The sequence below is a fragment of the Ceratotherium simum genome, chromosome 22 (genome assembly GCF_057802395.1).
Source record: "Ceratotherium simum simum isolate JZ-2026a chromosome 22, ASM5780239v1, whole genome shotgun sequence".
In the NCBI taxonomy this organism is placed as follows: Eukaryota; Metazoa; Chordata; class Mammalia; order Perissodactyla; family Rhinocerotidae; genus Ceratotherium; species Ceratotherium simum.
The window spans coordinates 44,203,327-44,226,663 of record NC_141921.1 but is presented as its reverse complement, the minus strand read 5'-3'; the positions used below and the strand labels follow the sequence as shown (position 1 = coordinate 44,226,663).

General features: G+C 45.8%; 1 protein-coding gene across 3 annotated transcripts in view; it reads left to right on the top strand.

Annotated features, from left to right (window-relative positions):
• Positions 1 to 4,051: 4,051 nt before the first annotated feature.
• Positions 4,052 to 23,337, top strand: part of CA6 (carbonic anhydrase 6) — a 44,048-nt gene continuing 24,762 nt past the window's right edge. For 2 of the 3 annotated variants that reach the window (XM_087446867.1, XM_004425549.3), the window contains exons 1-3: positions 4,052 to 8,643; positions 9,222 to 19,870; positions 21,870 to 22,049. In XM_087446867.1, coding sequence (XP_087302993.1) covers positions 19,792 to 19,870; positions 21,870 to 22,049 — 259 coding nt within the window. In that variant the 5' untranslated portion in view covers positions 4,052 to 8,643; positions 9,222 to 19,791. The other variant, XM_087446868.1, reaches the window with a different exon arrangement.

Here is a 23,337-nt window from a genome sequence, read left to right as displayed (position 1 = left end):
GCCAGCCCCTTTAATACTATATTTTATTTAACCCAGTATATCCAAATGTCATTTCAATATGTAATTAGTATAAAAATTTATTAATGAGATATTTTTATTCTTTTTCTTGGGCTAAGTCTTTGAAACCCAGTGTATATCCTAAACGTACAGCATGTCTCACTTTACACTATGCACATTTCTGGTGCTCAGTAGCCAAGTGTGGCTCACTGGACAGCCACACACACCTTCAGGGGTGAAGCAGCCACCATGTTTCTGTTGGGAGGTCTGTGTTATGTCAGGCGCTGTTGCAGCTCACACGTGTTGCTCACTGCAGGCTCACCTTGTTGGTGTGGTGCCACAGGCCAGCCAAGGCAATCCCAGCTCTTGCCAGATTTCCGCTAGCCAGGGTTGTGTGGTTGCAGGATGCCAAATCTTCACCCTTGCAGACTGCTTTCTGGCTCTGGGAGAGGGATCAGGCTCGCACCATCTTCACCTTGTGAACAATCTTCAGAGTACAATACTGGGATCGGCAGACATGTCCTCATGACAATGTGGTAGGAAGTACTGAGGACAACCTTGGAAGGAGTCTTGCTTAAAAAAACTGGACTTGGGGCCAGCCCCATGGCCTAGTGGTTAAGTTCAGTGCACTCCACTTCAGCCGCCCAGGTTCGTGGGTTCGGATCCTGGGTACAGACCTACACTGCTCATCAGTCATGCTGTGGCAGCAACCCACATACAAAATAGAGGAAGATTGGCACAGACATTAGCTCAGCGTGGATCTTCCTCAGCAAAAAACAAAAAAAACCAAAACTAGACCTGGATTTAGAGCTGCCCTTTCACAGAAGATACGGGAGACAGAGGAACAAGTTAAATTACACCACAAGGAAGCAATCCACACATTCCATAGGACAAACGACCCAGTTTCTCCAGCAAATCCAAGTCATAAAAAGAGAAATAGGAAGGAAAGAGTGACCTGTATGAAAATGCAGACATAAGAGACCTAACAACTTGACACAATGTGGATCCAGATCTAAACAAATTAAATGTAAAAAACACTTTTGAAAAAAAACCAGAGAAATTTAAATATAGGCTCTATATTAGATGATATTCAGGAATTACTCTAAATTTTGTTAATTGTGAGAATGGCATGGTGGTTCTGGCAGGCTGACTATTAGTCCCCAAAGATATGTCCATGTCCTAATCCAGAACGTGTGGATATGTGACCTTACATGGCAAAAGGGACTTTGCCAATGTGATTAAATTAAGGACTTTGAGATGGGTGATTATTTTGGATTATCCAGGTAGGTCCAATGCACTCACAAGGGTCTTTATAAAAGGGAGGCAGGAAGGTCAAAAGCAGGGAGGAAATGTAACATAGAGGCTGGAGTGTAAGCCCTGCTTTACAGGGCCGTAAGCCAAGGAGTGTAAGAGGTCTCTGGAAGCTGGAAAAGGCAAAGAAAAGCGTTATCCCCTAGAGGCTCCTGAAGGACTGCAGCCCTGCCAACGCCTTGATTTTAGATCCATTTTGGATTTCTGACCTCCAGAACTGTAAGATAATAAATATGTATGGTTTTAAGCCACTAAGTTTGTGGTAATTTGTTACAGCAGCAATGAGAAACTAATACAGTGGTTATGTTTTTTTTCTTTTAAAAGACCTTGTCAATTAGAGATGTATAATGAAGCATTTAAGGGTGGAATGACACAGGCTTTACTTTAAAATACCCCCAAAAGAAAAAAGTGTGCGTGATGGGAGATAAAACAAAAATGGAAAAATGTTGATAATGGTTGAAACTGAATGATGAGCATAAACAGGCTCGTTATACAATTATCTCTACTGTTATGCATGGCTGAAAATTTCTAGAGCAAAAATTTAAAAAATATATTGTGTCGGGGCAGGCTTGGTGGTGTAGTGGTTAAATTCGCTCACTCTGCTTCGGCGGCCCAGGGTTTGTGGGTTCGGATCCCATATGTGGACCTACACACTGCTCATCAAGCCATGCTGTGGTGGCATCCAAAACAGAGAAAGAGGGGCAGGCCCGGTGGCATAGTGGTTAGGTTTGCGTGTTCTGCTCTGGCGGCCCAGAGTTCACAGGTTCAGATCCTGGGCACGGACCTACGCACTACTCATCAAGCCATGCTGAGGCAGTGTCCGACACAGAGCAACTAGGATGAGCAACTATAACATACAACTATCTACTGGGGCTTTGGGGAGAAAAAGGGAAAAAAGCAGGAAGATTGGCAACAGATGTTTGCTCAGAGCCAATCTCCCCCCCCACCAAAAAAAAGAAAAAGAAAATCAATTTAAAAAAATGGAGATAGATTGGTACAGATGTTAGCTCAGGGCCAGTCTTCCTCACCAAAAATAAGTAAGTAAGTAAGTAAATAAATAAATAAATAAATAAATAAATAAAGGTGCACCCCAGACTCCGTCTCCAGACCACTTCTGGATCTATACTCAGGCCCTGGGTGGTCTCACTTGTCTCCCAACTTTATTGCTTCAGCTGGACCCTCCTGTGAGCTCCAGACATGCACATCCAACAGCCAACGTCCCTCTCCCTTGGGGGCTAATGGACATCCAAACATAGCATTCCACGGAGAGACTGCCAGGATATATTGTAAAGTGCACAAAGCAAGGCGAATATCAGAGTTTGTAGTATGCTAGCTTTTAAGTAAAAAAGGAGGAAATACATATACACGTGTGTGTCTGCATGTTTGTTTATGTATTTAAGGAGAAACAAGACATGATGTGGAAATTAATGAAACAAACCTTAACTAAACCGGAGTCAGGAAGGCCTGTAGGGGGAGCTCTCACGCCCTAGCGCACATCATCAATTACACCAAACAGGAAGAGACAGAGGCTTCCATCTCGGACAGGAAGTAAACCTACTTTACTCGGAAGGAAGACTTTTCTCCCTCTGGGACAGCAGCCCAGCCAATGAGAAGCTGTAGCCACCTGAACTGTTACTTTCCCCCAGTGGACTTTCCTTTATTTATTTATTTAAATTTTATTTATTTATTTTTTCCCCCAAAGCCCCAGTAGATAGCTGTATGTCATAGCTGCACATCCTTCTAGTTGCTGTATGTGGGACGCCACCTCAGCATGGCCGGAGAAGCGGTGCGTCGGTGTGCGCCCGGGATGCGAACCCCAGGCTGCCAGCAGCGGAGCACGCGCACTTAACCGCTAAGCCACGGGCCGCCCTGGACTTTCCTTTAGAACGGCCCCTCCCTACTCCCCCTTTTTCTCTACAAAGGCAGCTCCCCTTCTTGGTTTGTTGGATTTGCCTGTGGTTTGCCATAGGATGCACATCCGGAATTGCAGTTCTTTTGGCTATTCCTGAATAACTTGTTTTGAGGCTTTTCAAGTAAACAATGGTCACAGGAGTATTATTCTTAACTTGTCTCGCTCTCCCTGCTCCCTTCTGCCTACTTGGGTCACTCCCCCGAGTGAACACCTGCCCCCAAGTACTTGCTGCAGTTTTGTCTTCGGGGGACCTACGCTAAGACGTTTGTCATGTCTAAAACCTCTCCTCCGCTGTTTTTCCTGTCTCAGTAAATGGCAGCTGAATCTTCCAGGTGTGCAGGTCAAAACTTGAGGTCAATTTGACTTTTTCTCTCACTCCCCACATCCAATTCATCAGTAATTCCTGTTGAAATATAGTAAGTGGAAAAAAATCAAACCTCTAAGCCTTATGTGTACTATGAACCCAGCGGTGTGTGTGCATGTGTGTCTGTGTGTGCATGTGTGCGTGTGTCTAGAGAATATCTAGAAGGACACAGACCATAGAGTTAATAGTGGCTACCTCTGAGGAGTGGGCCAAGGCGAGGTAGTGAAATGGAAGGATTTACTTTTGTTCCTCTACACACTGCTTAGATATTTTATTTCATTTTTTATGACAAGCATGTATTACTTGTACGTTTTTGGAGCCCACATGTTTGTCTGTGGCTGGGACTCAGATCAGGTACAGTAAGGGGTGGCCAGGAAGGAGGGGGCTACATCCTGCCCCTGGGGCGGATTTGAGAAGGGGAGAGTGAGTCACAGGGTGGGTGCAGGAAGGTGGGGGCAAAGCAACCATTGGTTAGATCCATCTGGGTTTTCATCTTCACTTCCTTGCCCGGCACTGGGTTTTGAGCCACAAACTAGGTGGACCCCTTGGTGAGGTCTGACCCTCGGCCATTTCCTCCTTTGTAGGGAAGCTTTGTTTTGAGATTAGTTTTCTTGCCGTGCAGAGTTGCACCGGGGCTCCAGAGGTAAATAACAGGGATCCATTTTCTTCAGTTTCTTTTTGCTTTGTCTTCCTGGTAGGGTGTTCAGGATGGGCCAGGGCATGTTTCCAAAGGTTCCTTTGATTGTTTAGAAAAAGCCTTACATAATTTAATTAGAGGGACCCCAGGAATTAGATGCACAGTGGCTGCAGGATTGGCTGAACAGAAAGTTGAAATTCAGTGAATAGGGTTGTTCTGAGTAATTAACCGCCTCGATCTCCCCAGTAAGGAGTCTCAAGAGATGGTACTGTCTTTGCTGGTCCTGGAGGGCCCCTTGGGTTAATTTCTACTTGAACACGGGAACACGAGTCCACAGTGCTAAGCCAGGGGCTGGAGAGGACGGCTGACTGGGTCAGGGGTGACTCCCAGGTGACCCTAACCCGCTTGTTGGCCAATCTGAGAATTTTGCTGTTGCCATCTCTGAGGCTGGGCTGATTGAAAATGACGCAAAGATCCAGGGTGACTAAGTCCTCTTGAAGATTCTTGCCATTTTCAATGAGTATTTTATAGAAACATTTTATTACTTGGGGAACTCCTCAGAAATCATTGCGATGTTTTCTTGTTGATTGCTGTGCATGTGTGTTTGTGTGTGTGTGTCTGTGTTTTGTAAAAATGCAGGTAACTTGCCCCCAAGTTTGTTTTTTTAATGAGCTCATATTGTCTAGCTTCTAAAGACCAAAGGGTCAGTAATGCAGGGCGCCATCCCTTTTTGGTAAACATGTGGTGTGAGACTGGTTTCCACAGGAGAAACGACCACTCTGCTGGTTACCTAGCCTGGTAGGGAGATGCCGTGTTGCAAAGACTGCAGGGGCTTAGCCCGTAAAGAGGGAGAGGTTCCTAAGAAAGGGCTTTGGGGGCTGAGTCCTAGTGTCTTAGGCGGGGTGCCCTTGAAACGCTGCCGAGTCTGCCTGGGGAGCCTCTGGGGAGAGATGTCCCAAGGCAGTGAGGATAGGACTGGGCACAGGGAGAAGGTGGCCCCAATGTGGTTGCAACTGAGGCCCAGCCTGGGGGAAAGCTCTGGTCCCAAATCGAGACAAGAGGGCTGGGCCTTTGCATCCCTGCATCAGCAGGTGGAGGATGGGTATCTGCTACGAAGAGGGCATCGCCGGTGTGACAATATTATTCACTATACCTGGCTGACACTGCCTGACTGGCTGCCACTGATGCCTGTATGTCACCTGAGAAAGTTACTTCATACTTTCGAACCTCAGTTTGCTCATCTGTAAAATGGGTCCAAAAATACCCTACCTTTCAGGATTGTTTTAAGGATTAGAGACATAAAATGCACACAAAGCTCCCGGCACAGTGCCAGTGTGGCTAGTAATATGCAAAATACACACTGGATTGCCAAAACTTAGTACAAGAAAAATAATATAAAATAGCTCATAAATATTTTTAATATCAATTACATGCTGAAATGATAATATTTTGGATATGTTAGATTAAATAAAGTTTATTATTCAAATTAATTTCACCTGTTTCTTTTTACTTTTTTAAATGTGGCTACTAGAAAATTAAAATTACATAGGGGCTTATTAGATTAATATACCCTGCTCGTTCATGGGCAGGAGTGTCTGGAGTCTGGATTCTAGACAATGTTCTTGGCTATTCCAAGCCTTTTGCTCTTGAGAAGACCACTGTGTTGCAGCTCAAACTGGGTCCCACAAAAATGTTCACAATCATGTTCAGAATCTTCTGTTTAAGAAGACAGGAAATGGAGCGCTCAGTTTTAGAAAGCATTTCATCCAAAATGGTTAACATATTTATAATGGGGGCTTCAAGGGGACATCCATTTATGCCAAGCAGCTCCTTCTCCATTGACGTTAAATCAAGAATATTTTACCGTGGAGGGCTCCAAATACACCCCTCATTGTTTTCTCCTTTTCAAGACAACATGACAAATTAGTGACCTGGAAGGTTTGAATAAAAAACCCATCAGGGCAATCATTGTTTTCAGAGTTCTTTTCAGCTTAATTAATTCGCTTTGGCTGTCCAAATTCATTCCAGGTCTGCCGGCGAATTTCAAACACAGTGTTATGACAGAGTTCATACCAAAGATTTGGGGCAAGGATTGCTGTTTGCTGAGCTGTCATCTCAAGCCAAACAAACGTCAACAGAGAATCCTTAGGCAAATGAACTTCCCCCTGAATGGGTTCTTTCATCTCCTCCCCCTGCACTCATTCCCGTGGGTACTTGCAGACTGGGCTAACAAGTTAGATACACATGAATGGTGGAGACTGGGTAAAATAAATCAGTGAGTCATCTGGGAAAAGTTGGGCCTAGTCTAAATAAAACTCTTCCTCTATCAATTTCAAAGAGGCTAAAAATCTAGTTCAATTTTCTCTATCAATTTCAAGGAATCCAAAAATTTTTTCTTCAAAAAGTTAAATGGAATTACCATCTGACCTAGCAATTCCACTCCTAGATATACGCCCAGAAGAACTGAAATTAGGTACTCAAGCAAGCACTTACAAGCAAATGTTCATAGCAGCACCGTTAACAATAGCCCAACAGCAGAAACAACAGCAATGTCCATCAACAGGTGAGTGGATACACAAAATGTGGTATATCCATACAATGGAGTATTACTCAGGCATGAAAATACTGATACAGTGCTACAAATGGATGAACCTCAAAAAATTATGCTATGTAAAAGAAGCCGGACATAAAAGTCACATAGAGTACGATTCCATTTATATGAAATATCCAGAATAGGTAAATCCGTGGAGACAGAAAGCAGATTAGTTGTTGCCAAGGACTAGAGGAAGGAGGGAATGGGGAGTGAGTGCTTAATGGGTACGGGATTTTCTTTTAGGTTATGAAAAATTTTGGAACTAGATAAAGGTAGTGGTTGCATAACATTGTGAATGTACTAAATGCCACTGAGCTGTACTCTTTAAAAAGGTTGATTTTATGTTATATAAATTTCACCTCAATTAAAAAATTCTTTCACCTTCTCTATAACCAAGTATTTGATGGTCTGGGAAATGGGATTTTCTGAATATCCAAACAGACGTTTATGGGCATCTTCCCAACCATCAGATAGGTTTCCAGGGCCAGCCTGGTCTCTGCTGGACATTGCAGCAGAGAGACACCAAACTCCTTCCTCTTTTGTGTGGCTCCCTTATCCCTCTACAGACCAGCTGTTGGCAATTACACCTTGGATCTTGTATTAAAAAAACAACTCTGCACAGTATTTTTCTGACCACTGGATGTCATGAGCACACAATATATGCTTCGGCTAGAAACCCTGCATACTTCGAGGAAGGCCACTTCCTTCAACATGGCGATGGTCCTCTGCGTGACTGCACAGAGGGCTCGGGGCAAGTAGTGAGCCGCTGGAAAGATGCTTTGTTTTTGCAAGCATGACATTTGGAAACAAACAGTGCAGCTGATAGAAGATAAGCAAAAATACCGCACTGGCTGCTGCTTTGTGGTTTCCAGAATATTTCAATGGATCACCAGCTATGGGAGGAAAATCAAAATCTAACATGAGGTGTTCTTGGGGCCACTTCTGAAGTAGTATGACCAAGAAAGGTGAGTGACCTCGACCCCTTTGGCCTCAGACAGCACAGGGCTCCACTCATTTAGCAAATTAAAGTAAGGACGAGTAGATGCTCACTATCTCATTTTCCATTGACTCGTCTTTTAATTTCACTGGAGAGCAACTTCCTTGTGCATCGTCCTTAATACATTTGATTCCGCTTCAGAATCGTTTGATTATGGGATTTTTGGCTCTGCCCAGTTTTGCATCAGCACGTCTTCGTTGATAAAAATGCTCTTGGTTTCCTCTCTAAGCTGGGGCAGTTGAGGGAGGCCTGACCGTGCAAAGCAGCACCTTTAATTATTCCTCTTGTCTGTGGGAAATCGCCTGTGTTAATAACATCGTTAACATTTTTGTTTAATTAGGAAGGAAGGTCAGTGAATTAAGCAGGAAGTAAATTGGGGCTCTTGATAGGTTGAAGCTCATATGAGGACACCAGGGTCATTTACCTCCACGCGTGGGTCTATCTGCAAGTTGTAAGGATTTTAGTGGTTTTTTAAAAGCCTATTCATGTTCATGAAGGTGGAGCTGTTGAAATCTGGACTTAGAGAAATTGGAACCAGGAGGCTGAAAAAAGAGAAAATATCCATATTTAGATAAGACTTCTAAAAAAAGATATTTTTATTTCTATGAGCTGTTCAACAGCGGGTGACTTAAAGCAGCAGCCCGGCATCTGAGCAAAACCAGAAGCGAAGACGGAGGATGCTTTTACTTTGGGTCGCACCCAAGTTCTCCCCATCCTTAACACTAACGACTTCTGGTATGGAAAAAAGGTCAGACTCAGAACTCAAAAAGAAGATTTGGCCATTCTTCAGAACTATCCCACAGGAAGAAGTAGGAAGGACGGAGAGTGACAGGTGGGTGTTTTAGGATGGCTGGTCAGAGAAAGCTTCTCTTGAGAGCCATGTCCCCTGAGCAGCGACTGAATGGGGTGAGGGAAGAGCCCTGTGAATATCTGGGGGAAGAGCATTCCAGGCAGGGGAATAGCAGGTGCAAAGGCCCCGTGCTGAGAGCACATTTGGTAGGTTTAAGGAACAGCTGGAGAGGGGGCTGGAGTGGTAGGGTATGGTGTTGCAGAGAGAGCGGGGCAGGTGGTGTAGGGCCTTGAAGCCATGGTGAGGATTCATTGTTACCCTGAGTGAGACCCAAGCCATTGGATGGCTTTGAGGGAGGACTGCCTTGAGCTGACTCATGTTTTGGAAGGATCTCTGTGGCCACTTGGAGAATAAACTATAGGGACCAAAGTAGATGCAGGAGACCAAGCGGAGGCCACTGCAGGTGTCCAAGCAAGGGAGCTGGTGACTTAGATCAGGCTGGTAGCGTGTGGAGGGGAGACAAGGTGGTCAGAGGTATTCTGAAGGTAGACCTGACAGGTCTGTTAGTGGACTGGGTATGGGGTGACCCTCACACTTACCGTGTTTCTTCCTGCCTTCAGGTTTTTGCTGATTGCTCTCCCAGGAACACCCGTCCCCTCAGATCTTCACCTGGCTCCTTCTTCTCAGTCAGCCTTCAGCTCAAATGTCACCTCGAGAGGCCTTCCCTGACCACCCTGTCTGCCTCCTCCTCCCCTCCCCTCATCCTCTATCCCACTATCCTGCTTTATCTTCTTTTTTTTTTTTTTTGTGAGGAAGATCGGCCCTGAGCTAACATCTGCCAATCCTCCTCTTTCTGCTGAGGAAGACTGGCCCTGGGCTAACATCCGTGCCCATCTTCCTCCACTTTATATGGGACGCTGCCACAGCATGGCTTGCCAAGCAGTGCGTCGGTGCGCGCCCGGGATCCGAACCGGCGAGCCCCGGGCCGCCGCAGCAGAGCACGCGCACCTAACCGCCTCCACCCCTGGGCCGGCCCCATGCTTTATCTTCTTAATGTATTTATCACTATTTGAAATAATCTTATTTATTTTTAATATTTGTTTCCTCCAACCAGAATGTAAGCTTTGTGAAAGCATAGCTTAGAAAAGTGACAGAAATGTATATTTGTGGATGTATCACTTAGGAATGCTTTCAGATGCAAGTGACAGAACCCCAACTACCAGAGACTCATAAAAAAAGGGGTTATTTTTCTTGGACAACAAGAAGTCTGGAGGCAGTTGGTGGCACAGCTTCAGCTGCTCTGTGAAGCCACCGAGGACCCAAACTCTTCCTCTCATTCTGCTCTGCCATCATGCATGCTGGCTTTTTTTTTTTTTTTTGTGAGGAAGATTAGCCCTGAGCTGACATTCGATGCCAATCCTCCTCTTTTTGCTGAGGAAGATTGGCCCTGGGCTAACATCCGTGCTCATCTTCCTCTACTTTATATGGGACGCCGCCACAGCATGGCCTGACAAGCGGTGAGTCAGTCTGCGCCCAGGATCTGAATCTGAGAACCCTGGGCGACCAAAGCAGAGCGCCTTAACTTAACTGCTATGCCATAGGTCTGGCCCCAGCATGCTGGCTTTTGATCTTCATGGTCACAAGATAGCTGCCTCAGCTCCAGACATCAGACCTGATTTTAGTGTCAAAGAAGGGGGGAAAATGTTGACAAGCTCTCCTCCTCTCCTATTGCCTCTTTTCATAAGAAAACCAAAGATTTCCCAGAAGTCTCCCCAGCTGATTTCCCTTTATGTCTCATTCATGAGACATGAGACTCACGAGAGTGAGTGACGTGACTGCTATTAGCTACAAGAGGGGCTGGGAAGTGGGCAAGGGAGAGGGGATGGATTAACCAGCAATGGTGCCTTCCTCAGCTGAGTAAATGAACTGGGAGAGATTGATCAATAAAAAGGTGACACTCATATAAGGGACCCAAAAAGTCCAGCGAATATAGACTGAAAACTAGGAAAGTCTTAGGAAGACCATTCATTCATTCATTCATTCATTCCCGTTTCATTTAGGATTTTTGTATCCAAGTTCATGAGTGACATTGGCTTATAATTTTTCTTCTTCATGCTGTCCTTGTTAGATTTCAGTGCCAAAGATATACCAGCCTCATAAAATGAGTTGGAGAGGCTTCTCTATTTTTGGCGAATTTTTTTCTGTAAAGGGCCAGATAGTAAACATTACATAGTAAATACCAGGCTTTGCAGATCCTATGGTCTCTGACACGGCTCTCAGCACAGCCGTGAGAGTGTGAAGCAGCCCCAGACGATACGTAAAGGAATAGGCGTGGCCGAGTTTGGCCACACGCTGTGGTCTCCCTATCCCTGCCCTGGGCTATGTTTTCTGTAAGTTTGGAATTATTTGTTTCTTAAATGTTTGGGAAAACTCTCCTGTAATACCTCATGGGCCTGTTTTTGTTTTGTGAAAATATTTTTAAATTGTTGATTCAGTTTCTTTAATAATTATAGGACTATTCTGGTTGTCTCTTCCTAGGAGACATTACATTATGTTATATTCTTGTAGGAATTTGTCCATTTGATCTATGTTTTCAAACTAATGGACAAAGAATTTTTCATTATTAACTTTTTTGTTGTGGTAAAACATATATGTGTGTGTATATGTATACACACATATATGATAAAGCTTACCATTCTAACTATAAAAATGTAAAAAAAATTTTTAATTGAGGTAAAATATACATAATATAAAATTTACCACCTTAGCCATTTTTAAGTATACAGTTCAGTAGTGTTGAATACATTCGCATTGTTACACGAATCTCCAGAACTTTTCATGTTGCAAAATGGAACATTTTAACCATTTTTAAGTATATAATTTGTTGGCCTTAAGTACATTCACAGTGTTGTGCAACCATCACCACCATCCGTCTCCAGAACTTTTTCATCTTCTCAAATAGAAACTCTGTCCCCAGTCAGACAGAGTTAACAACAACTCCCCAGTCCCCTCTCACCCCAGGCCCTGGTAACCTCTATTCTACTTTCTGTCTCTATGAATTTGCCTATTCCAGGTACCTCACATAAATGGAATCGGACAATATTCATCCTCATGTGTCTGGCTTATTTCACTTAGCATAATGTTTCCAAGGTTCACCCTTGTTATGGCATGTATCTGTCAGAATTTCGTTCCTAGCTAACACTATGGTGCTAATCATTTTGCAATATATAAGTGTAACAAATCCACACATTGGTGACCTTAAACTTACACTATGTTATATGTCAATTATATCTCAATAAAGCTGGAAAAAAATAAAAATTAAATAAGAGAATTTTATTCCTTTTCAAGGCTGAACAATATTCCATTGTATGGATATACCACGTTTTGCTTACCCATTCACCTGTTGATGGACATTTGGGTTCACCTTTTGGCTATTGTGCAATAATGCTGCTGTGGACATGGGTGTGTAAGTATCTGTTTGAATCCCTGCTTTCAATTCTTTTGGGTATACATTGAGAAGAGGAGTTGCTGGATCATATGGTAATTCTATGTTTAACTTCTTGAGGAATTGCCAAACTGTTTTCCTTCATTATTAACTTTTTAATTGAAGTTTTACATATTGAAAATTGCCCAAATTATAAATGTACTGTTCACTAAATCACCTCAGATCAACAGTGTAAACTGTCACCAGGTCAAAATCATGACCACTCTTCAGGAGATCCCTTGTGTTTCCTTCCATTAACTTCTAACGCCATAGGTGAGTTTTGCCTGTTTTGGAACTTTATATAAATAGAATCATATTTTATTTCTTCTTCTATATTAGGCTTCTTTCATTCAACATAATGTGAGATTCATCCATGTTGTTGCCTGTAGCAGTAGCTAATTAATTCCATTTTATAAATATGCCACCATTTATTTACCCATTCTGCTGTTAATGGATATTTGGGTTGCTTCCAGTTTGGGGCTATAATGAACAGGATAGTGATGAACATTTGTGTAAAAGTCTTTTAGTACCTAAATGTACAGATTCCTGTTGGGAATATACCTCTGAGCAGAATTGTTAGGTCACAGGGTTTGTGTACATTCAGCCTCCCTAGATACAGTCAGTTTTCCAAAGTGGCTGAATCAATTTCATGCACTCCCACTAGAAATGGATGAGAGTTTGGATTGTTCTGTAATCTTGCAGACATTTGGTATTATCAGCCTTTAAAATGTTTGCCGTCAGAGTGAGGGTGACTGTGTAATGGTGGTTTTAATTTTCACTGTGGTTTTAATTTTCATTTCTTTTGTCACTAAAGAGGTTAAACCTTTTCTGATGTTAATTGGCCACCTGGAAATTCTCTCTTGTAAAGTGTCTCAAGTCTATTTGTCTATGAGCTGTTGGATGTTTTTCTTATGGATTTGTAAGGGTTCTTTATATATTCTGGACAAGAGTCCTTTGTTGGTTATATGTATTGAAAATACCTTCTCCCACTATGGGGCTTGACTTTTCACTTGGTATGGTGGGTTTTGATGAGCTAAAGTTTCTAATATTAATGTTGCTCAAGTAATCTTTTTCTTTATATCCTACTTAAGAAAGTCTTACCTATCCTCCTATTTATTGAGGTATTTAATTTCTCTCAATAATCTTTTATTAGAATGATTTATGGGCATTTGATGTTGTCTGATGCCATTGTAAATGATATAATTTTTTAAAAATAGACTTCTTATTTTAGAACAGTTTTAGATTTATGAAAAAGTTACAAAGATAGTGCAGAGAGTTCATGTAGTGGAATCATTTTTTATTTCCTAATTGTCTGTTGCTGTTATATAGAGATACATTTAGTATACTGACCTTGTATATATCAAATTTGTATACTTGCTTATTAATAGTAATAATTTATTTGTTGATCTTTTTGGATTTTCTATGTATCCAATTATTTCATCTGTGAGTAAGACAGTTTTATTTCTTCCTTTCTAATCCTCAAACTTTCCCCCTTTATTGCACTGGCCTGGACCTCCAGGAAAGCTTTAATACAAGTTGGGGTAGCAAGCACCCTGCTCTCTTTCCCAGTCTCAGAGGAAAACTCCAAAAATTTCACCATCAAGTATGATGTTTGCTGTAGAATATTTTGTAGATATTCTTTATCAGATTGAGAAAATTCTCCCTTTTCCCCTAGTTTCCTAAGTTTTTTTTTTTTTTTTTTTTAATCATAAGTGGATTTTGATTTTCTCTTTTGGATGGTGAATTTTATCAATTGATTTTTCTGCATATGTTGAAATGCTTTCAATATCTTTTTCTCCTTTATTTTTGTTACATTAATGTTTCAATTTTCAAATGTTAAACCAACCTTGCATCCCTGGGACAAACCCAACCTCTGGTAATTTATTATCATGTTTATATATCTCTGCCTTGGTGATCTCTGATGCTTCAAAGAGATTTTTCGAAAAAAAATTAATTCGATCAGCATTTCTAGTTTTCTTGGGAGGAGTGTTCACGTAAAATAAGTTAGATTTCCTTTGCTGAAGTGGAAAAATTGTAAAGATTTTTAATCTCAATGTATCTGTTATATCCTCCTGTTCACTTTCAGATCAATACTGCAGAGGTTTGTGTGGGCACGAAGCAAAGGATTCTGTATCCGACGCAGAGGCTTGCCCTGCATGCCAGACTGTGACACAGCCAAGAGCTGACTTTTGTCTCCTGCACGCACATGCAAAGGCTGTTGGTCCCGCCCACTCCTGGTAGATTGACCACATTGGGTCTTTGACCCCCTCTCTTCAGTGTTATTGACATTTTTTCAGGTCACCAGGTTGCTGTTCCAGTCCTAGAACAGGACTGTTCCAGGTGCTCTTACCATTGTGGCCACTAAGAGCCCAGAGAAGTGCCTGGCAATTGTGCACTCTCCCAACAGATGGCTGTTGTCCATCTTGTTCCTCCACGGCCCCCTCCGTTCCTGGTGTGTTTTGTGACATTGATGATTTATCACTCTGTTCTTGAAAGTCTAAATCCAATTTTCAGCAACTCTTTGGTTTAATTTAGCTTGGTGGTTCCCTACATCCTTGTGGTAGGCTGAATAATGGCCCCCCCAAAATGTCCACATCCTAATGCCTGGAACCTGTGAATGTTACAAAAGAGATTTGCAAATGTGATTAAGTTAAGGATCTTGAGATGGGGAGATTATCCTGGATTATCTGGGTGGGCCCTAAATGTAATCATAAGGATCCTTATAAGAGGGAGGCAAGAAGATCAAAGGAGGAAGTAGGTGTGATGACCGAAGCAAGAAATTAGAGGTCGTGAGCCAAGGAGTGCAGGAGCTGAAGAAGACAAGGGAACGGATTCTCCCTCAGAGCCTCCAGAAGGAACCAGCCCTGCTGATACCTTGACTTTAGTCCAGTGAAGCTGATTTTGGATTTCTGACCTCCAGATCTGTAAGAGAACAAATTTGTGTTGTTTTAAGCAGAGTTTGTGGCAATTTGTTACAGCAGTGACAGAAAACTAATACAGTTGCATACAGTCCCTTAGGTATAAGGGAAGAGTTAGGACTCAATATAGGTTTGGATTTGCTTATTGGCCAGTTAAGGGTGGAGCTGAAAGACACACAAACCTGTCCTACAGAAGTAAACTGGGGGTGGAGTACATAAAAGGGATTTAAGCAATACTCTAGCAGACTCCAAGACATAGAAGACACAGCAGCAGGAGATACAAGTGGAACATCCAATTCCAACAGCAGGTCCTGTGGTGAGTTTGCACAGAGAGGGGGCACGGAATGTTGATGGCAAGCTGAGCTATAAATATTTTTAGGCATTTGGCTTCTAGTTTGCTAAAACCTAAATTAATAATAGACAAGAGAATTTCCACCAAAGTTTTGGTTTGGGTGTTTTTTGATGTGGGTTACTGGAAGAAGGATAGATATGATGGAGGAAAATGCCTGCTGGTAGACACCCCTAAGTGATAGATGCTGAATTCTAGGAGGACAGATGAGACTGGAGATAGGCTCCAAGATTGGGAAATTCATCAACAGGGAGGCTGGTGAGAGAAAGCATGGGCGACCCCACTGGATTGGGGCTGGATACGGCTGACTATTCTGCAAGTAAGTTATTTAATGTGACAGTTTACTTATGCTTCACTTATAAGGACATAACTAAAAGTCAGAAAGGAAGTACAATTTTTTGAGAAGTCAAAAAGGATGTTTCAGGGGTTGCCGACGTTGGTTTTAGTACAGCCTCTGGGCTCTCAGTTCAGCTCTATCCATTCTTCTTGTGCATGTAATTCTATGAAGTGTAGTCATCTGATTTCTGGCCAAACAGATAAAAAAACAGCAAAAAGAAGCCAGGAGATGAGGGCAGGCAAACAGATAACCCTGAGGCAACAGCTTGCAGCCTATGTTAGCAATGCTAAACACAAAAAATGAACACAAACACACTGGTACCTCTGGGAGCCCCTGCCGCCCAGCCCTGCTCCAGGATCTCCCACTCTCCCTACAATCCACCAACTGAAGGGTTAACTCCTGGCAGAGCAGGGGGCTTCTGGACCCCTCTACAGCACCAAGTCTCTCTTCTGTTCCGATTGGTCATGCCCTGGCCTCACGGATGTTAATAATTTGAATATCACCCCTGAACATAGGTGTACATTGCTTTAATAATTGAGTAAGCTAGCTAACTTTTCCCCCTCAATATCTGATGTAAGAAATCCAAAAATATAACAGGGGTTGTTTCATGTAAGGAGAATAGTCATGTATAGTTATAGGCCCAATGGGCATCAATATATTATGTGCAGGATAATAACTCATTTTCATATTAGTGGGCCTCAGTCATTAAAAAAAGGTTAATTATATTCAGCTTAATCTATTTAAGAAAACAGGCAAAAGTGTGATACATTTTAGAAGTTTTAATCCAAAATGGACTAAATGTCTTGGTACTTTTGTAGAATTGAGGCTTTAACCATCTAGAAAACTCATTTGTTTGGAATGACGCATTCTTCAGGATTCTAGAGCTGGAACTCCTGAATGAACACAACAATGGCCTGTCTGTATTACATACAGCCAAAATGTGCATATTCTTGTGTAGTCAGATTCATTCTTCTATGCCAGTCCTGTGCAAACCTGAGCATTGGCTCACTGGGCTGAGGGTGCCTTCACGTCACCTGGGCCCATTACCCCTCCCTGCTCACCTGGGCTAATGGTGGCTCTATGCTCACCTGGGCTGATGGTGCCTCCATGCTCACCTGGGCCCATCACCCCTCCCTGCTCACCTGGGCTGATGGTGCCTCCATGCTCACCTGTGCCCATCACCCCTCCCTGCTCACCTGGGCTGATGGTGCCTCCATGCTCACCTGGGCCCATCACCCTTCCCTGCTCACCTGGGCTGATGGTGCCTCCATGCTCATCTGGGCCCATCACCCTCTCTGTTCACATGGGCTGACCATGCCTCCCTCTTCACCTGGGCTGATGGTGCTTCCCTGTTTATCTGGGCTGATAGTACTTCCCTGCTCACGTTGACTGACCACACCTTCCAGCTCTCTTTTTCTTTGCCTCAGTGGGCCTCCGTCACAGAGCTGTGGTGGCACCAAGGAAGAACAAATCTCCTTTCTCATTTTTGACGCTATGTTGTGGTGAAAATGGCATACATGTCAACTCATCTCAGCCACTCAAACCACAGGCACTAGAAAAACAGTTGAGAGTAAGATGTCTTGATGAGCTGGAGATGGGGTTGGATAGAGGCAGAAGCAAGTTCAGAGTGTATTGTGACGCACTAAAAAAAAAAAAACCAAACGAAAACAAAACGAACAATGTGCTTCGCAAATACAAAAAGGAGGAAACTCGTGTTGAAAGTTAATGGAAAATTTCAGGGTCAAAGAAGACAGTGAGTTAGAAAGAAGGCAGCAAAAGTGACCTTGCCGAATTCTGGGTGGATTATGTCACTTGAGTTTGCTACACAGCCGAGGGAGGGGACCCTCTTGCTCTAGTAACGTGCCCTCATTAGAAGGTGAGTCTTATGCTTTAAAAGCCTGGCTGGTCTGATTGCTTTATTAACTTGGTTACTCACTCAAACCACCTATTCTCAACACTAGCCAGCTGTACAGGTTACCAGCCAGCTCTGAGCCAAAGATACAGAGAAACCAGGGCGAAGCGGCAGGTTGCAGGAGGGCTCCATGGTGGGCTTGCTAAAATCACAGACTCACAACAGTGACCGTGCGCTCACTGTGAGGATTTCGGGGGCGCAATAACAGTACCCGGGCTCCCTGGGCATCCCACAGCACTGACCGCCAGATAGCAGAACCCAGTGGGAAATGGAGCCGGGAGCCATCGGTAGTGGCAGACACTCACCATTTCCCCAGCACAGGCGTGGGGTCCCCGCTCCCGGAGCCCCCCTTTCTCTGAGTGTCTGTTCCCATCTGCTCTCACTCTCCACGGCCTCTTCCTTCCTCCCTCTCTCTGCAGTTTTCCCCGAGCCCACGGCTCAGTCTTCCGCAGAGCTCCGTCTCGCTCCAGCCTCCCTTTGCACCGCTGACCCATCCTCCCTGGCTGCCACCACACCCTAACCTCTCAGGCTCCATCTGCAGCTCCCTAGTTCTTTCTCTGATTCCCGAGAAAAAACTCAGACGGCTCAATTTGTGTTTTCTTGCCAGTTGGATGTCAGGGGTCCCTGGCCCGTCTAAAGGTCGATTCCCATCCTTGCCATCCTCAGGAGAGGTGGGGTCTCACGGGATTTACAAGGTGGCCTTTTCAGCAGGGCCGAGGCCCAGCAGTCAGGGTGTGACTTACTTGCAAAGACAGGAGAGTGGGTTTCTAATTTCTGAAAACGTGGAAAAGAATCTCATGAGTTGGAGAATGAGTCCTTCATTTTTGTCTTTAGTTCCCTCACTCACAGGCTGGGTGACAATGGTAAGTCACTTCCTCTCCCCATAGAACGAGGGGTCTGAATAGATAATACTGCCGTTTGCCACACACCAGGTGCCACCCCACGTTCTACACACAAATTTGTCATTGAATCCCCAAGAGGGAGGTAGTATCATCAAATCCTGTTAAAGATGGGGAAACTGAGGCACAGAGCAGTTGAGTAACTTGGCCAAGGTCACACAGCTAGTAAGAGGCAGAGCAGGGATCTGAAGCCTGTCAGTATGGCTTCAGAATCCTTGCTCTTAACCATGTTTAATTCATGCTGCCATATTGCCATTCAAGCATCCCTCGGACCCCAGGGAAAAGTGGCAATGAGATAAATGAGGCTGGGGGGGCGGAGGAGGGGGTTAGCTCTGTTCTCCAGAACAGATCGGTCCTTTGTATCCAGCAGCGTGGCCAGCACTCTGCAGGAATGCTGCTGCCCTTGGCCTGTGCCCTCTCTGAAGGGCATGGGAAATGCTGGCCTGTCAGCGGGTATAAACTCAAAGGTTTCTCCCTCAGCTAATTTCAAGGACTGTTTACCCAAGCAGATGCAGGAGGATTAGGCAATCCATTGATCTGATGTGTTTGGTTTGGGCGTGAGTGAGCGTACTGCAGCTGTCGGAACAAATGAATCTCGTGGAGAAACACGGATGGATGCCCTCGCTAGCTCGGAGGGCCGAAGGGATGTGGCTCATGAGCTGGGAATCCGGGGTCAACCAGTGATTTAAGAATGAAGATAAGAACGTGCCTCTAGTCAGGATTCTCCATCCACACCCTATGTGGGGAGCCAGGCCATTTCCCAAGACGCCTGCTGAGCGCTGCCATCACTGCCTCAGTGGCTTGGGTCGATTGCTGAGACAGGCAGGAAATACCAAGCAGAGTCCAGCCAGGGTTTTCAGGGACGGTGATGCCCTCACCAGGTCCCAAAGCTCCTTGCCGGGAGCAAGGTTGCAGGAAGTGCCACCGTTCTGGAAAGCTTCCCCATCCTGCTTCTTCCTGCCTTGGGCTTTTGTCTTTCCTGTGGTGGCTCCTGCACAAAGGCTGCACTGTGTGGCCCTTCAAGTGAGTCTTCATAAGTTAGGACATTGAACAACCAAACCTGTGGGCTAAGTGGACATGGTAATGACACTGGAGGAGATCAGGAAAGTGCATGTCTCCTGGCCAAGTGACCCAAGTCAGAAAGGCGATTGTGGGGAAGGTGTTATTGTTTTAGTGGGCGTAGCAAAGGGTGGATCAGGCAGCCAGACTTGGTAAATTGTTATTTACAGTTTCTGAGCTTTTAAAAGAAGAGCATCCCCAGAATCGGTCCTGATTCCAGACCTTCAGCACCATGGTGGCTCTGGGAGCACTGCTGTCCCTGCTCCTCCTCGGGGCCCAGGCCCAGCACAGGTCCAAGTGGACCTACTCAGGTAAGCCCCTCACTGTGAGGAAGGTGACAGCGCAGCCTGGCATCTTGGGGTGGTGGGGCCGACCGCACACGATTGTGTGCGCTTCCTCTGTTGGGGTCTGCTCGTTGTGGGCTCAGCATCTCGGGGTGTTTGGAGAACAAGCTGAACTTAGAGCTCCATTAAGAAAAGAGGAAATAGTCTCTCCCTTCACAGGTCCGTGAGGTTCACCCAGGATGTCTTGACTTGCCCAGAAGCCGGGGACCTTTAGATAGCCTCCAGATGCCCTCTCTCGGCTGCCATGTCTTGCTGAGACCCAAATTTTATTACTGAAACCCGACTTTTAAAATGTGAAATTGAAAACCCTGGCATTTAGCATCGGTTCTGGCCCATGTGTGAGCCAAAGAAAGGAAGACTGCATCTGTGGGGTTTGGACGTGAAACACCCCTTCTGTGTGGCGGTGAAGAGAGCTCCTGCCCACGTCGCCTCTTTTCTGTACTGGCCTGAGGGATGGGGGCTCAGAGGATGCTCACAGCCGCTGCAGGAGCAAACATGGCGTCGAGCCTGCTCTCTGCACAGTCCCCCAGCTTCAGACATCGGGGGACGCGTACATTCAGGGTGGGTGTATGTCCTGTTAAATCAAGGGCAACGGAGTTAGGGACATGGTGGGGAGGCTCAGAAAGTCCAACTTCAGAGGGCAGAACGGCCAACTCTGACCAACGGCTCTGTTCTAGAGCAGAGGGATCCCACAGCCGGCCAGCGTCTCGGAGACCCTGGGGCTTCTGTTCCTCTGACCCATTGGGACTGGGGGTGGTTCAGAGGGTGAGGAAGAGAGAGAATTCCAACAGCACAGGTCTTGTCCTCCCTAGGCTCAGCCCAGCCTCTGAGACTGTGGGCCTTGGAAAGCCACCAGGGGCCCAGGAAGACATGGGGGCAGCTACTGCAAATGCCTTTCAGGAATACTTGAGAAACCGCCCCCAACACTCTTGGGGCAGGGACCAAAGCCTTTTGATCCATGAAGGGGCTGGGCTCGAGACCTCAGGGCTTGATCCTGGCATCCTGCCTCTAGGAAATAATTGTTTAAAAATTGGGTTGTAGTATTAGAGAAGAGCAGAGAAACAAAGAATTGACTTTTCCATTGGTTGCAAAACCAAGAAGGTGTGAGACACCCCAGTATAAACATCTTCCTTAAAGCAAACTCTGCACTCACCATGCAGACTACCCCCCCACCGCCCCAAGAGGAAAGAGCTCAGAGTCCCAGCTGCTGATGGTGAGACCAGGACCCATAGTGTTGGGAAGCCCAGTCCCCCCCGATTAATGACTTGCTTTCATCACTCTGTCCCCTATGATTAGTAACCACCTTAAAAACAGATAGATTTCCTTACTTTGATATTTCCTTAACTAATCATTCTAGGTCATCTTTGAATCAGATGTTTCCTTTCTTGTCCTGAATCTGTAGGTGTAGGCGCCCAGTGGGCCTTACCACACTGGGGACGGATGAAAGGGGTGAAGCGAGAAAATAGGTGGGAGGTCCTGCCCCAGGGGGCTGAGGAGGCCGTCTTATTGTTGGGGGCTGAGAAGGAGAATTGTGCCAGTCAGAGGAAACAGGAAAGGCCCCGAGGGTAACACAGTAAGGCCAAGCACAGGGACAGTAATTCACAGGCAAAACTAAAGCTGCATATTAAAGACTTGCACCACTTTCAAAACACTAAGTCACGTTCTCAGGGCCAGAGGTTGCAACAGGAAAGTCAGGAATTGGCACCAAAGCCCCCCAGCCACCGGGGTCCGTGGAGTTGATTTAAATGCCCCTCCCGCCTCCTTCTGGAGACCTTGCTTCTGCTTTTTAGAAGGCAGACGTCTGGCCTTGATCCTGGCAGCCCGCCTGGCCCCTGCGGGCCTCCCACTGGGCAGGGCCTGCTGGGAGCTGCAGCCTCTGGCCTCTGCCTTGAGTGAGGCGCCCGCAGGGAGGGCTTGGCCGGGCAGCCCCTCAAACTGCGACCACCTGGGCTCTCTCCTATCTCAGAGGGGGCGCTGGATGAAGCGCACTGGTCGACCGAGTACCCCACCTGCGGGGGGCAGAGACAGTCGCCCATCGACCTGCAGAGGAAGAAGGTGCAGTACAACCCCTCCCTGACGGCTCTGACCCTGGTGGGCTACGACGACCAGGAGAGCGAGTTCCCCATGACCAACAACGGCCACACAGGTAAGGGGTGGGCGCCAGGCTCCAGTCCACGGGGGTCAGCAGGGGAAGGCAGGTGACAGCTGCCAGGAGCAGGACGCACAGAGATCCAGAGTGCAGCCTGGGCTCTGGAGGCCTCAGACGTGAGGGCTGACAGGCGTTGAAACTGGGCGGCTCTTCCAAAGTTGCGCAGCATCTGTCTTTAGACTCAATTCCCAGCTGGCCCCTTCATTCCGCTTTAGCCTCTGCCCAAGCTCACTCGGACACAGCCAGCAGGAAATTCAAGGACAGACAGGTGATGCTGCTGAAGCCACGCGTGCCCCGTGTGCTCCGTTGATCTGTGCCCTGATTTCCCATGTTTTCTGTAGAGTCTGATTAGCTCAAAGCACCCAACAGGCAGGACCAGCATTTCTCAGAGGTTTAAAAAGAAGCTCTTGTTTTCCGTTCCCTCCTAGAAAGGGGGTGAAGGTCAGACAGGAAAAGCTGGGTCTTGACCCCCATTCCAGAAGCCTGGACTGGACAACTGTAAATTCGTGCTTTATGTCTGCAGAACATCCTTCTGATTATCCGTGGGCTCATCTCCTCTGAGCCTCATGACAACCCCAGGAGGGGGCATTTTTTAGGCTGGAAACCAGAGACCTTGGGTGGCCAAGGGACTTACTCAAGGCCACACAGTCTCTCGTGGCCAAGCCAGACCCCGACCCTGGATGTCTGATTTCTTGGCCATGTCCTCCTCTCCCACTCTGGCCCGCAGTGGGTCAGTTTATTGTCCACCCACATAGGTGTCGGGGGGGGGGTCACAGGACTTAGATTTCCTTTTGGCACAATTGAGAAAATAAAACCAATTGCCCTTCATGGAGCTGGTGAACGTAGCACATTGCAGAATGATGGAAGATCTGTAAAATCCTCAGGACACGTGGCCTGGATCACTAAACTCCACAAATAATTCACAAAAGCCTCATTTATCATTAATGTCAAGCTCCTGTTTCCAAAGTTAGTTTCTGAAGCTTCCAGGGGGCTGGCAGTTTGGAGCTTCTCCCCTTTCCTTGCCCTTGGTGGAGAGGGGCTGATGCCAAAGGGCCCAAGGCTGCAGCTAACTGCAGGAGGGAAGCTTGGCTGACCCCACCAGGACAGGTGGCCAGGACTGACAGATGATTGACAACCCCTGTGGGTTTGCGGGCTGAGTTTCTGCTGCCTGCCTCTGCATGGAGGGCTTTGTGCTGAGGAACCAGGAGAGGGGAGGTGTTAGGAAGACCCCAGCTTCCCAGGGGGCTTGCAGTAGCTGCCTCTGCCCACTCTGTGGAGTGCCCTG